The 15,077-nt window shown below is 22.8% G+C and overlaps 1 protein-coding gene across 4 annotated transcripts in view; it reads left to right on the top strand.

Annotated features, from left to right (window-relative positions):
- Positions 1–605: 605 nt before the first annotated feature.
- Positions 606–15,077, top strand: part of LOC127279837 (zinc finger protein Xfin-like) — a 23,720-nt gene continuing 9,248 nt past the window's right edge. The window contains exons 1-7 of one of the 4 annotated variants that reach the window (XM_051302452.1): positions 606–904; positions 2,353–2,795; positions 2,863–3,030; positions 3,665–3,862; positions 6,138–6,566; positions 7,513–8,007; positions 12,350–12,637. In XM_051302452.1, the coding sequence (XP_051158409.1) occupies positions 2,412–2,795; positions 2,863–3,030; positions 3,665–3,862; positions 6,138–6,566; positions 7,513–8,007; positions 12,350–12,637 (1,962 nt within the window). In that variant the 5' untranslated portion in view covers positions 606–904; positions 2,353–2,411. The other 3 variants (XM_051302453.1, XM_051302454.1, XM_051302455.1) reach the window with 3 other exon arrangements.

The following is a 15,077-nucleotide window of genomic DNA, read 5'->3' as shown; positions in this document are numbered from 1 at the left end:
TGACAATTCTATTTCTTGAAGGTAGTGTAAGAGGAAAATTTAGAATTAAAAATAACTTTCGTATACGGACTAGAAGATCGATAATAATTCTATTTTATTTGAAGGCTTGTTGCCGAGTAGGATACAATTTTAGAGAATTATTAAAACTATTAATAAATTTTTATCCATTTTTTACTCAGAAAAATATGTATAATTACATATTTTTTTATCCTCCATTATGAAGCCATATTGATAGCCATGGATATAATGAGAGATATATTTAAAACATATTACTATATCTAATTCAATCTAAAAAAAAAATTAATCGAAATGAGTGCGTGTATTTGACTTTCGCTTCTACTCTCAAAAAATACCTAAACTTTGTGAAAGCTGTTTGCGATCGCAAAAGCCATGAGATAGATAAGGACAATGTAATATTTCTTGTCTTTTCTATCTCAGGCAATAATTCAAGACAGCGCATGGCTGTTTGATTTATGATTTCAATTGTTTTTAATTGCCCCCCAAAGCCCTTGATGGTTCCCCTAAAAACCCTTTTCTGCATTCGTCCCTGATCATTCATCAGCATTCGTCAGAATCAGTCTCAGCAAGTCTCAGAATTAAAAGATGTAAACAGAGGCTCAGAGAGTCAATAATATACATATAGTAATTATTATAATAACTAAAGAAAATCGTGAATAATTTGAAAAAATAATTACAATATTTTAACATATTTAAAGAAGTTTTAAAGTTTAATTATACATAATAATTGTTCTACTAAACCATATTGTTTTTCTTTTTAATAATTAAAAGGCCAGAATCAGAATGAACAGTCTTATACTCGGCAAACTTCGTGTAATTTCGTACATTAGTCTCGTGCAGGGTGACTCGTACTCTATCGCGAAATATTCGTCATCAACTGCAGAAGGTTTGTTTGCTTCACATTTTGTTCATTTCTCGAATTTTTCGTGACGTTTCATCGAATTAATCTCGAATAATCCTGCTGACTTAACCGGAAGTCATGTGATTATAAAAACGAATATCATCTGGGTGCGTAGGATAACAACGAGGTTCTTCGGGAAGCATATAACATACACGGTCGGATTTTATCTTTTAATTTTAACGTGTTCATTTGTGATTTAGTTATCAGAAAGAAACAAATATTTGTAAAGCAAAATAGGAAAGATCAACTGGTAGATTATTTTTTTTTATGTGAGAGAGAATAGTCTTCTTTGACTGAAGTGCAGTTGACAAGGAATGACATTGATGTATGTGTAGGTTGATGAATTTTAATAGTTTTCAAAAATTATATAGATATTTTTGAACTTTAGACTTATGTGTGTAAAAGAAATTTTTAGAATTAATTAATAATTATTTAAATTAATTAAATTTTTTTTTGAAAAAACGATTTTTATTATACTTTTTAAATGCTCTTAAGAAAGTATTACTTTTAATTTTTTAATTGGTATACTATTTATAAAAGGTCGAATTTAATACAATTTGATTTTTATTCTTATAAGTTTTGACCCCTGCGAGAAGGCAACTCGTACTACTGGCGCGTATATGAAATATCAAATATTAAATATAAAAAAATACTTTCTAACTAAAATAATTTAGTTAATTGTAATTAAATAAATATACCTATTATTTTATTCATTGAACAAGAATTATATTTTTTTGGAAAAAAATTTGACTTTTACAAAATTAAGTAAATATTTATTACAAAATTTTTGTTTAATTTTCTTTTGAACTCAAATTAGAGAATTTCATACAGATCCACGTATATGTCTTGCGCGGCGGAGTCTTCATATCGATTTAGTAGCTTATCACCATAAAAAAAGTTTTTTTTGAAATACACACAAATAGAGAAAAACATTATTTAGTAAACACATGAAAAATAAAAAAAAAATACTTTTATTTTTTAGTAAAAATATCTTATCAAGGTTTTAAAAATAAAAGTTTGTACATGGATATTTATTTTGAAAAATCGGATATCTTTTCAGTAAATAAAGAATATTTCTGAAAATTGTAAAAAATGATTAAATTGTAAAATTTTTAATATTTTGAAATTAAGAGAAGCTTCTTTTACTATTTTTCTTAAACTATTGACTTTATCAAGGAAAAAAAAAAAAAAAAAAATTAAGTCTTACATTCCAGCGAGTTGGCAGCCCTTCCTGCGCGATGATTATATAAAAGTGACTATCGCAGGTAGGAGTCTGTGTATGTATGCATGTACATCTGCAGAGAGAAACTCGTATAGAAGCAGAAAGAACGTGTTCTTTTAAAGTTTTAGTAGTGTGCGAACACGGGCGGGTTCTACGGGCGTGTTATTTTTTATTTTTCCAGTTTACTCTAATTTTGGATTATTCTTATCAGGGGACAAATGATAAAGGAGGTTTGAGAGAAAAAAAAAATAATTGAGCACGATAAAAAAAATGTCGGAAAGATCACCACGATTGCGTGCGCTACGTCCGAGGCCTCAACAACAACACCAGCAGGCAAAGTCCGAAACGTCACCAAGAAGAATTGAAGTTAAAAGAAAAGATGTCAAAGATGAAGAAGAATCAAATGATGAAACAACAAATCGTCGTTATAATAAGGAACGAAACGTTGAAATTACATCAGACAATGATCAACATCCTGGTGAAAGTCCTCGGAAAACAAATAAAAAAGATATCAAGGACATAGTTGAAGGAGATTCCTCAGGGGATGATAAACAATATGAATGCAAAATTTGTACTCCACCTAAAAAGTACACAACTCTCAAGCTTTATATGCAACATTTTAAAACAGAACACGATAGTGATAAAAAATCAAAGGTAATTTTGTAAAATATATTTTCATTTTCTTTATACTACAAAAAAAAAATTATCTTTATTTTTTCAGGAGGAAGGTAAAGAAGTTCAAATCAAGTCACATTTAAGGGGGAAATTTTTTCGATGTGTCAAATGTAACTATATAACGAATGTTCGAGCTCGTTTCACAAAACATGTTAAATATCATTCCATGCCTATGATAAAATGTGACACTTGTGATTTTCGTACTCCTTATAAGGTCTGTTTTATTTAAAATAATTTTTATTTTTATCAATTACAAAATACAAACCTGAAGTACGCAACGTTTAGGATAAACGATTTTTAAAGAAATAATTTTTTAAAATCAAAAAAAATTCTATAATTTTATGCCTAAAAAATATTTTTTTATTAATTTGTTGATCAATGAAAACTACAAGAAATATTTTTTAGGCAAAAAATAGAATAGAAATAGTATTAGAATTTTTAGAATATAGAATTATAGAATTTTAGAATAGAATTTTTAGAAGAAAAAAGAATAGAATTTTATAGAAAGATAGAATTTTATAGAATAGAATAGAATAGAATTAGAATTTTTATGGAATTTTATAGAATAGAATAGAATTAGAATTTTTATAGAATTTTTAGAATAGAATAGAATTTTTAGAAGAATAGAATAGAATAGAATTTTTCCAAGAAACAAATTTTGTATTATCCAAAGAAATAAAATTCTATTCTATTCTATTCTATTCTGTAGAATTCTTCATTCTAAAAAAATTATTTCTTTAAAAATTGTTTTATCATAAACGTTGTGTACTTCAGCTTCCTTACAAAATTGTACAAGTGTTTTTTTTTTTTTGAATTTTAATTATAAAAAGTGTTTAACAATTTTTCAGTGGAATTTGGATCGTCATACACGTAATCACGGTGGAGGAGGAGCTTTTCAATGTCAAGTTTGTAATTTTACAGCGGATATTCGTCAGAGTTTAACTGTTCACGAGACGAATCATCATGAACCTCCTGTTGGTACTGCAAATCGAAAACCAAATCCTTTTGACAGGAAGCCAAGAAATGGTTCGAAACGATATAATCAGGTGAATAAATTACTATTTTTCTCATATGTAATTTAGAGTTGCCACAAATCAAAAAAAATGTCAAGGAATTTAAAAAAATGTAAAAAACGATGTTTATGATCAACGATTGGAAATTAATTTTTATTTAACAGAGAAAATTATAAAATAGTTTATTTAAAAAAAAACATTTTTTTTATAATTTGTGCAAAATTTTTGAAAATTTATTAAAATAATTCCAATTTTTTAAGATTAATAGATTATGTTTTTAAAAATAATTGAATTTCAAGTGATTTTGAATTGAACTTTTTTTTGGAAATTCATACTCATGAATTTTTTATATTTATTTACTATTTATTTCAACACTAATACCCACGATCCAAATGGACCATAAATGAATAACTACAGTACATAATATCATATTACACAAATTTCAAAAAATAATCAAATTTTAGAAAATAGTTGACTAAAAATTTTTTTAAATAATTAAATTTTTGAAAAATTATTAAAAATTATTGATTTGGCGAAGAAATTTTGATAAAAAATTTATACCTAAATACTTGAAATTTCAAATAGTTCCTATTAAGATTTTTAGAATTAATTGAATTTTAGATTGATTTGAAATTGCAATTTTTTGTAAATTTGATTTGCTGAAGATTTTTTTTTTTTTTTTTTGACTAATATTTAACAATAATTGTGTTTTAGAGAATTTTAAATTAAAAATTTTTGCAAATAATTGAAATTTCGAAAACAATTGAATTTTTGAAAATTAACAGGCTATATTTTTAGAACTATAATAATTGAATTTCAAGCGATTTTGAAGTGAAATTTTTTGCAAATTTATACTCCTTAATTTTTTTCATACAAATTTCAAACAATAATTAAGTTTTAGAGAAAATTTCTCATTAAATTTTTTTTTAAATATTTAAATTTTTAAAAAACTATTAAAATTATTAAAAATTATTGATTTGTCGAAGAAATTTATATGAAAATTTATACTTAAATACATAAAATTTCAAATAGTTCCTATTAAGATTATAAGTATTCATTGAATTTCAGAAGATATGAAATTGCAATTTTTTGTAAATTTTAATTGCTGAAGATTTTCTTTTTTTTTACAAATTTCTAACATTGTAATTGAGTTTTAGAGAATCTTTAATTAAAAATTTTTGCAAATAATTAAAATTACGAAGAAATTTTGTTAAAAATTTTTTTAATTAATTAAATATTCGAAATATTCAATTGAAAATTTGGTAAATATTAAAAAGTATAAAAATGTTTATAGATACAAAATTTATGTAAAAATTTAATTTCAATATTTTGATTTTTATATCTCGAAAAGCGGCAATAAAAGTTTTTAATAATAATAATGAAATTTTTAATACCTTTTTTTGACTATTTTAAACTATTTAAAATTAATGTATTAAAACCAATAATTTTAATTTTATAATTGTTTAAATAATTAAATTATTGAAGAAATAAATCGAAGTTTTTGAAAATGATTAAATTTGCAAAGAATTATAGTTAACTTAAATTTTTTTCTTTTCGATTAAATTATGTAGATTAATTTTCTCCATTGTATACTTATTACAAAGATTTATAACGTTAATTTTTTTTCAAATATAATATAATTATATAGATTTAATTGAAATAAATCAATATCAATATTTCAATCAATAGTGTTGAAATTGAAAGTTTTGACTTTCTATTTTAAAAAAATTTTCTTAACTAATATTTTCCAAAATAATTCAATTATCGAAGAGTTTATTGAAAATTATGATAATAATTAAGTTTTTTTGAAATAATAATAAATTAATTCAATATTTTTTAAAATAATTGCATTTTCGAATATATGGAATTAAAAGAATTGTAAGTTTGAAAAGTTTGAAAATAATTCAATTTTTAACAAGAATTTCATTGAAACTTTCGTAAATACCTATCTAATTGAATTTTTTAAAAAATTTAAATTGCTCTTTATACAATGTTTAACTTAATTTTCATTTATCACAATTTTTTTAAAAATAGAATTAACATTTCATACATAGGAACAAAATTCGAAAATATAGGAAAAAACAAAATATTGTCTGAAATTCAGAGAAGTATCCGAGAAAATGATAATAAAAATTTTGTAGCAATCCGATAATTTCAACTTTTTAAAATTTTTGAAAAAAATGTAAATTAGAGATTAAAACAATTTTAAAAAATGTTTAAAATTTGAAAATTTAAAAAAAATTTGAAAAATTTGAAAATTAAAAAATTAAAAAAAATTTCTATAAATTGAAATGTTAAATTTTTCTAGGTAGGAGCAAGTGATTTTCGTGAACCAACACTTCGATCAAATGAAAATACATCTCAACCGAAAACAATTTTATCGCCACCTTCAAATTCAATGGAAAGTGTACCGGGAAATGAAGAAGTAAATGATACATTAGGAGCCGAGTGTATATCATTAAAGTGCGATGAAAAAGGATGCCAATTTATCACTGCATGGGATTCGGAAATGCAAAGACATTTATCTGAGTGCCATGGCTCTGGTGTTTCCACGAACAAGCAAAAAAAACCATTACCAATGTTAATTCCCCTCAGTCCCGCTAATGTTACAAAGCCAAATAATTTATCGTCCAATGATTCATCTGCAACACTATTGAAAGTACCTCGAGTACGAGTCCGACCAGAACTTGCTCAAATTGCCAGAGATAATGAATTAGCAAAACTTCAAGCTAATAAGGTAATATAGTTTATTTATTAATTATTTATTAATGAATTCATTAATTAATTCATTTTTATTATTATTTATTCGAAAATAGTGTAATAATTTCGGGAAAATTCAAAAAATTATTTATTTACTATTTCTATTTTCATAAAATAACAGAGAGATGTAAAATTATTTTTTTAACTTCAACTCCTGGAATTACAACATTTTTAAGTAAAAATTTTCAAATTTTTAATATTTTCGAAACGAAGAAAAATATTTTCGCCATATTTTAATAGCAATTAAATTATATTTAAAAAAAATATCTGCGAAACCTCACATTTTTTCGAGTATCCAGAAAAAAGTTACAAGCTTCAAAAAATTGTGAAGCTGTTTCAAAGAAAAGTTTTTATATTTAATTATCTTTAAAAATAAAGCATATATACATTTTTCCATCCAGTATTATTTCATATCTTAAAATAAAATTTTTTTTAATAATTCCATTATTTCTAAGTAAAAAATAAAATGATCGGTAGACATAAATAAACTCTAAAAAAATTTTTTTAGAATTATGATTTGATAGAATCTTATTCTGTAGAATATTTATTTATTCGAATATTAATGTCCAAAAAATTAAAATGGTTGAATATTAATTTGCCAGAAATAATTCGGCGGAAACTTGAAATTTGACCAATCACAATTTTCTTGATAATTTCTGATTTGTCAAATTTGAAGTTTCCGCCGAATTATTTCTGGCAAATTAATATTCTATTTTAATTTTCTGGACATCAATATTCGAACAAATAAATATTCTACAGAATAAGATTCTATCAAATCGTAATTCGAAATTTTTTTTTTATATTTTATTCATGCGTCCCAAACTGATTTATATATTTCTGGTTAAAAAAAAACCAAAATTTTTCAAAATAACCACTTTCTGATGATTTTAAGTGGAGTTAGCCAATTTTTTTTTTGTATTTAGATAGCAGAAGTGAAGAGAGACTTGGGCAATAATAGTTCATTATCATTTCGTCCTATTGATTCATTTGAAAGAAAAAATGCTTCATTCTTTGATAAATTAAAGGAGAGACTTTCCTCTACAACTGTAAGCAATGTAATTCCGGAAATTGCAGTAACAACAATTAATGATCTTAAGTGCTGGTGTACTTTTGAAGCTTCAAATTTAGAGGAATTAAATCAACATAAAACAACTCATCACACTGCCCTAAGTGTTTCTTTGGGTATTTCACGATGTCCAAAATGTAGAAGAAGATGTAAAAGTTCAAGTGATTTGGAAATTCACATGCGTCAATGTCGTTCATCAGAAAATAATCAAAATCAAAATTCAACTGAAAATTTAGAAAATGATGAGACAAATTCAGAACAACGATCAAGTTCATTTCGCGGTGAATATTCATTTCCATCACAAATGGATTGGGATTCAAGTTATGGAGAAACGAGTTCATATGGGAATTCGGTATGGAAATTCATCTGTTTAAAAAAATATAGCATGGACTTTAATTTTTATAAAAAATTCCAAATTTTTACAATTTTTTTTTAAAATTGATAAAAAAAAATTAATAATATAAAACCAAGGAGTTATTTTTATTTACTAAAAAATAGTAAAAGAATGAAAAACAAAAATCTATTTAATTTGGAATTTTTTATCAAAATTTTGCTTATTTTCTGATATAAATTAACAAATATTTGTAAATATTCTTACATTCTTCAGGTATTTTAGGGAATACTTTTTAGGTCTTTCATTCAAATAATTGCTTTGCTTTGTTATTTTAATTAATATTCTTATTTTTATGTTATTTCTGTTTTTTTTGTATTATATTTTTTGTAAATAAAAGAAAAAAAATATTCGAGAAATTTTTTAAATAATTAAAATTTGTTTTCTAATAATAATATTTGAAATAGCGATTTATTAAATAATATTTGGAATTGAATATTTTTTTTTGAAATTATTGTTTATTCAATAATAGTAATATAAAGGGTGAAGAAATTGTTAAAGTAAAATGCCATTGATTTTTCAATGACGAAGAGTTCTTTCTGTAGTTTCGTAATTTAACACCAGGTTCGCTTCTTTCTCTTCATTATTCATAAGTGTTTGCAAGACGTTTCTAGCGTCTGCGGTTGCAATAAACACGGTATGGAAAGATTTGTAAATAATTTCGAATATGCAAATCAATTTTCATTAATAGTAAGTAAATAATTATTATAATTGTATAAAATTATTATTTTTCTTTTTTTGAAAAGTAAATAGTTTTTTTCAATTGTTAAAATTGATCGAACTCTGTAAATCCTTTAAATAATGAATACATAACCTCCATAAGTATAACATATATAGTTTCAAAGATTTTGAAAGAAGATTTTTTTTTTATTTAATTTAATATTTAGAACGTGGTATTTGAATATGTTTTCGATTATATATATAGTTTTTGAATAAAAAACGGAGGATTTTGTATTTTATTGTCTTTTATAATTTTTTTTTTATCAGAAGTTCATGATTTTAAGAGGAAGAAGAATAACTTGCTGTAGATAGTTATTTAAATTGATTTTACAATTCTTGAACACACTTGTAAAAAAAATTTCTATAATTGTTTAAAAAAAAACTAGATATTGTTATTTAAATTTTAACATTTTCTACTTTGTAGATAAAACTAATATTTTTTGGTTGGCGATTTTATAACCAAAGGCAATTTTATAAATTATTTTATATAAGAGTCATTTCATTGTATTTTACCAAAAATCGATGTTGATTAATTTTTAAAAATTATGATACCTTGCAGGAAACATTTTATATGCTTCTAGAATATAAAATGAAAAGAATTTTGTAAAAAAAAAATTATTATTTCTTGTAAAATATGAATTTTAAATAGAGAAGAAAATTTGAATATTTAAATTAAGAGGAAAATTTTAAAAGAATTATCACCTTTTTAACAGAAATTTTCTTTTTTAACAATAGTAAGTTAAATATTATATATTCGAATTATAACAATAAATTGAAAATTTAATACAAAGTACTTGCGATAAACTTTCAAATTTTAACTCTTTTAATTTTAACATTAAAATTTTTAAAACTTGTTTTCAAACCAACACTAAACTTTAATAAAAGTTTTATTTATTTACTAGACAATAATTCTCAAATTGTTAAATTTTTCCAAATAAGTTATTAACGTTTGAAAATTTTATAAATCAATAAATTGGCAATTTTACATTTATAAAGTTTAAACTAAAAAAAAGTGCTGAAATTTAAAAATTCATATTTTACAAAAAAATAATATAAAATATTTTTAACAAAATTCTTTTCATTTCGTTAGAATTATATAGAAAATTTTCACGATTCTGAAATCCACAATGTTTATAATTATCGATTAGAAAACCAATAATTTTTTTTTTGTATTTTTTAAGATCAATACTTAAACATCTTTGAAACGAATAAAATGTTTCATTGAGGGGCTGATAGTAAAAATGGTTTAAAATAACATTGGGAGCAAAAGTGGGATAAGTGACTTGGGAGCAAAATCGGGTTAAAATGATTCGTGTAATTTATTGATAAATTCATTATATTATCGATTAAAAAATATTAATTATAATAAAATATGCATTTTTTCCTATTGTTAATATTTTTTAATCGATAATATAATGAATTTATCAATAAATTAAACGAATCATTTTAACCCGTTTTTGCTCCCAAGTCACTTTTCCCACTTTTGCTCCCAATGTTATTTTAAACCATTTTTACTATCAGCCCCTCCATTAAAAAAAATATTTCTTTAAAAATCGTTGATTATAAACATAAAATTAAGAATCGTAATTTATCTGCAACGTATGATAATTTTTTAAAAAAATTACTTAACAAAGACTTTGATCGAAATTTAATGGAATGACTGCAAATTGTAATATAGTTTACAATTTTAAAACTTTCTAATCTAAATTAATTTTTATTAAAAAGTAGTGAGACTTCAAAATGCTTGTAGGAAATTTCAGTTCTATTCATCTGACGCCAAATAGAAACTACAAATATTATAAATATGGGAGGGTCCACGGCATTCCAACAGATCGTTGACTTTGACACATTCGATTTGGCGAACATTTTTTTTTTTTTTTTTTTTATCTTTTAGTAATCTTTTTTTCAAATTTTTTCTATCAAGCTATTTACGAGATATGAATATTTAAAATTTCAAAAATTTTAATGATTTTCTATTTTTAAATTGGTCATAACTTCCTTAAAAATATATCAATTTTTAAAGTTTTTTTTTTTAATTGTGTATTTTTACGTGAAGCTTTTGAAAATTCTATTCAAAAATTTTATGAAACAAAATTTTACTGTTTTACAAATTTGAACATTAAAAATATTAAATATTAAAAAATATTGAAAATATGCGAAATTTTCAAAAAAAAATTTTTAGACAAGTTGTAGATTATATTTATGTAATTATATTTTTTATATCCTATGAATACTTTTTGAAAATTTAACATATTTTCCCTCCCCCCCCAAAAAAAAAAACAAATTTTATGTCTTTTTTATGGTTTTCACCTTAATTTTTATAAAATTTGCGGGCATTTTTACTTACAATTTTTGAGAAAAGAAGTAGTTTTTTTGAAAATGTTTCAAAAAAAAATCGAAGGATACTAATAGTTTAAAAAAAATTTAATATTTAAATTGCAAAAAAATATAATATTTTTCGGAACTTTTGCATCGAATTTTCAAAAAGTTCATGTAAAAACACACAATTTAAAAAAATTTAGACCTCTTTCAATTTTTAATGTTCACACGATGTTATATTTTTTTATTGCATCATTTGGGTCCTAAAACATATAGGGTGGTTAAAATAACAAAATCTAAATTTTTCACCATTTTAGAATTTGGATTTTTTTTAAACAACATTTTTTTGAAAATCCATACGAAAAAATCATTAAAAAAAATTAAAAATATAATACTCAAAAATTACAATTTTTGTTGTTAGGACCCAAATAATTATTTTTCCTTCATTTTTTTTTATTACATTACTTTATTTTCATTAATTTATAAAATTATAAAGATAATATTGTTATTTTTTTCTTAAATCAAATTCAAATTTTACATATTTTATTCTTTATCATAAGTCTAAAAAAAATTTTAAACAAAAGTAAAATTTAATTTTTGTTTTACTTAAAAAGAACGATTAATTTTATAAATTTAAATAAAATATGTACAATATTTGGTTTGATTAAAATCTATAATAAGAAAAAAATTATTTGAAAAAAAACAAAATTGATACGTTTTTCTCAAATATAAAGTTAAATTTTTAGAATAAAAAATTTTTTTTGTCAAAAAACGTTTTTTCGAGTTTTTGAAAAAATTTTCGAAAAAGAAATTGCGTGGATATTTTTGAAAATCCTTGTGTCTGATTTTAGATATTGATGAAGGCAATAAGCCTATAAAATTTCAAGCTGATTCGTCAAAACGTGTTTAAGATATTTTGATAACAAGAAGCGGTGCGATATAGCTTCCTAAGCAAAATCATTAAAATTGTGAAATTTAAAAAAATTCGTATCTCATAAACAGCTTGATGAAAAAATTTTTAAAAAGAAATCATGGAACCCTTTTTGGTAGAATACTAAAAGATAAAAAAAAATGTAGCTAAATCGGAAGTGTTAAAGTCAACGACATGTTGAAATGTCGCGAACCACCCCCCATATCCTTTTAAAATTTGACTTGCTTGAATTCAACTAATTTTCTAAAAAAAAAAATTAAAAAAATTGGTGTTGGTTGAGTAGAATTGACATGTCCTTCTTCTAGTTTAAGATACTGAAGGTGCTTTTGGCAGGTCGAGAATGTTTCTGCAAATTCAAGCCGGCGCAGAGTATTCAAATGTCCTCATTGCCCATTCTGGGCTTCCACAGCAAGCAGGTTTCATGTGCACATTGTTGGTCATTTGAACCGGAAACCGTTTGAGTGCTCGCTGTGCGCCTACAGATCAAACTGGCGATGGGATATCACAAAGCATATCAAACTTAAAGCAGCAAGAGATCCAGCACACGTGAGTGCTCGGGTTCTCATGACTGATGAAACAGGTCGACGTAATTACTCCAAGTACAACAAGTATCTTACTCAGGTCAGGATATCAGTCATGAAACTTTCAATTTCATTCGTTCAGTTATTAATTGAAAAGAAAAAAAAATTTATTTCTTTATTTTTACTGTTTGTATTCCACACAATTTTTTTTTTTTTTCAAATTATTTTGATTCGACAAAATTTGAATTTTTATTTTAGGACCAATCCATTTTATTTCCGACTAAATTCGTTGCTGACTAATTTTTAAAAATTATAATATTTTGCAGAAATGATTTTGAAGTTATCAAGATCACGAAATGAAAAGAATTTTATTAAAAATTTAATTATTTATTGTAAAATATGAATTTAAAGTATATGAGGTGCTGAAAACTCAATTTTTTAGCCATTGGAAAATATGAAAAAAAATATACAATTTACTATAAAAAAAAAAATTATTGGAATTTACTAAGAATGAATACATTTATCATTATCAATTGATATGGTAATTATTTAAAAAAGTGAAATAATATATAAAATATGATTTTCAAGTCAAATAACCTAATTTTGCGATTTTTATTCGTTAATTATAAAAAAAGAGCCATTAAATTAAATAAAAACTTACTAAATATGAAGTTCTTGTGATAAAATTTTAGAATTTCTTTGCACTTTTCTTCTCTCTTCTTCATAAGTATAAAAAATTTTAAAAATAAAATAGCCACTTTGTTCATTTTCATTATTTTTGAACGTCAATAACTTTCTTGGAGAAAAATGAAAAAATATTGGATTTTCGAAAATTATTTAAATGTATAGTAAATACAGGCCTCGTATTATACGAATTTTTCGGACTTTTTCGAAAAATACTCAAAATAATAATTTTAATGAAATTCTTCACAAATTCAATTATCTTAAACTATTTTTCAATTAAAATTTTAATGAAATTTAATAATTGTTCATAATTTTAAAAAATTGAGCAAATAAAATTACCAAAAAATTTTAATGCAAAATCACTTGAAATTTAATTATTTGCAAAAATTTCAATTATTTTTAATTATTTTTATAATATTCTTCGAAAATTCAATTATCTCAAAGTATTTTTCAATTAAAAACTTTTGGAATTCAATTTTTGAATGTGATTTCTAATAAATTCTTCATCTATAGAAATCACTGAAAATTTCTCTGAATAATTATTGTCTTAAATTTAACACAATCTTTTGAAATTCAATTATTTTCAAAAATTTGAATTTAAAAGCTTCTAAAATTTAATTATTTCTAAAATTTTTTGAAATTTAATTATTTTTAATGATTTTTATAATATTCTTCAAAAATTCAACTGAAACTATTTTTCAATTACAAATTTTTCAAATTATTATACTTTTGTCTGCAATTTCTAATAAATTTTTTTTGTAACAGAAATCAGCAAAAATTTTAAATTAAAAATCACTTGAAGTTGAATTAATTTCAAAAATCTAAATTATAAATTTTTGAAAATTCAATTACTTTTAAAAAATATTTTCTAAAATTATTTGATAAATTATTTTTAGTTTTGTAAAATTTAATTATTGTCTGAAAATTAAGAAAATTTTTTTGAAATTCAATTATTTCTAAAAATTTCAACATTAACTCTTCCAAAATAATTATTTTGGATAAATTATTATTATTTAAAAATATATTTTATTTAAAAATCTGTAAAACATGATTAAGTATTGCCTGAATTTTTTTTTGACCATTAAAACTAAAAACTATGAAAAAATTTGCAATTGGAATAAATTGATTAAATCAGACTTAAAAACATTATAAAAATGGAATTTTAAGAATTTTTTTTTTTGGAAATTTGTTATATTTAAATAAAATTTTGAAAATTTGTCATACAATTAGTTTGATTCTAATATATTCGAAATAAATTTTTTTTGATAATGTTTTTATAAACTTTAAAATAAAATATTCATTAACCAATTAAATTTTGTTAAAATAAAAAAAATCGATATTTTTTGGAACATAAAACGACTTTCTTGTGTCTTAAAGTCGATCCGAGGCCTGTAAATAGTTATACTGAGATTTTCGCTGGTTGTTCCCGGAGCTATATTCGAAGATAGATCGGATTAAAATTTTCCTATTTTTAAGGCTATATTGACAAAAATATTTCAAAAATATTTTTAAATAATTATATCAATTGATAGTGATAAATTTATTCATTCTTAGTTTTTGTTTTTATGGTAAATTGTATGTTTTTTTTGCATATTTTCTAATAGCTAAAAAATTGAGTTATCAGCTCCTCATATCCTTTAAATTCATATTTTACAATAATTAGATTTTTAATAAAATTCTTTTTATTTCGTGATCTCGATAACTTCAAAATCATTCCTGCAAAGTATTATAATTTTTAAAAATTAGTCAGCAACTTTCTTTAGTCGAAATATAATGGATTGTCACTTTAATATTATTTAGTTTCGAAAAAGAACGTGTTTTATACTTGTTTGTACTGTTATTTTATTTCGGGCATG

The sequence above is a fragment of the Leptopilina boulardi genome, unplaced genomic scaffold (genome assembly GCF_019393585.1).
Source record: "Leptopilina boulardi isolate dan_hultmark-lab unplaced genomic scaffold, ZJU_Lbou_2.1 LbouV2_223, whole genome shotgun sequence".
Lineage (NCBI taxonomy): Eukaryota > Metazoa > Arthropoda > Insecta > Hymenoptera > Figitidae > Leptopilina > Leptopilina boulardi.
The sequence above is the reverse complement of the archived record's forward strand: the minus strand, read 5'-3'. Positions and strand labels throughout refer to the sequence as shown.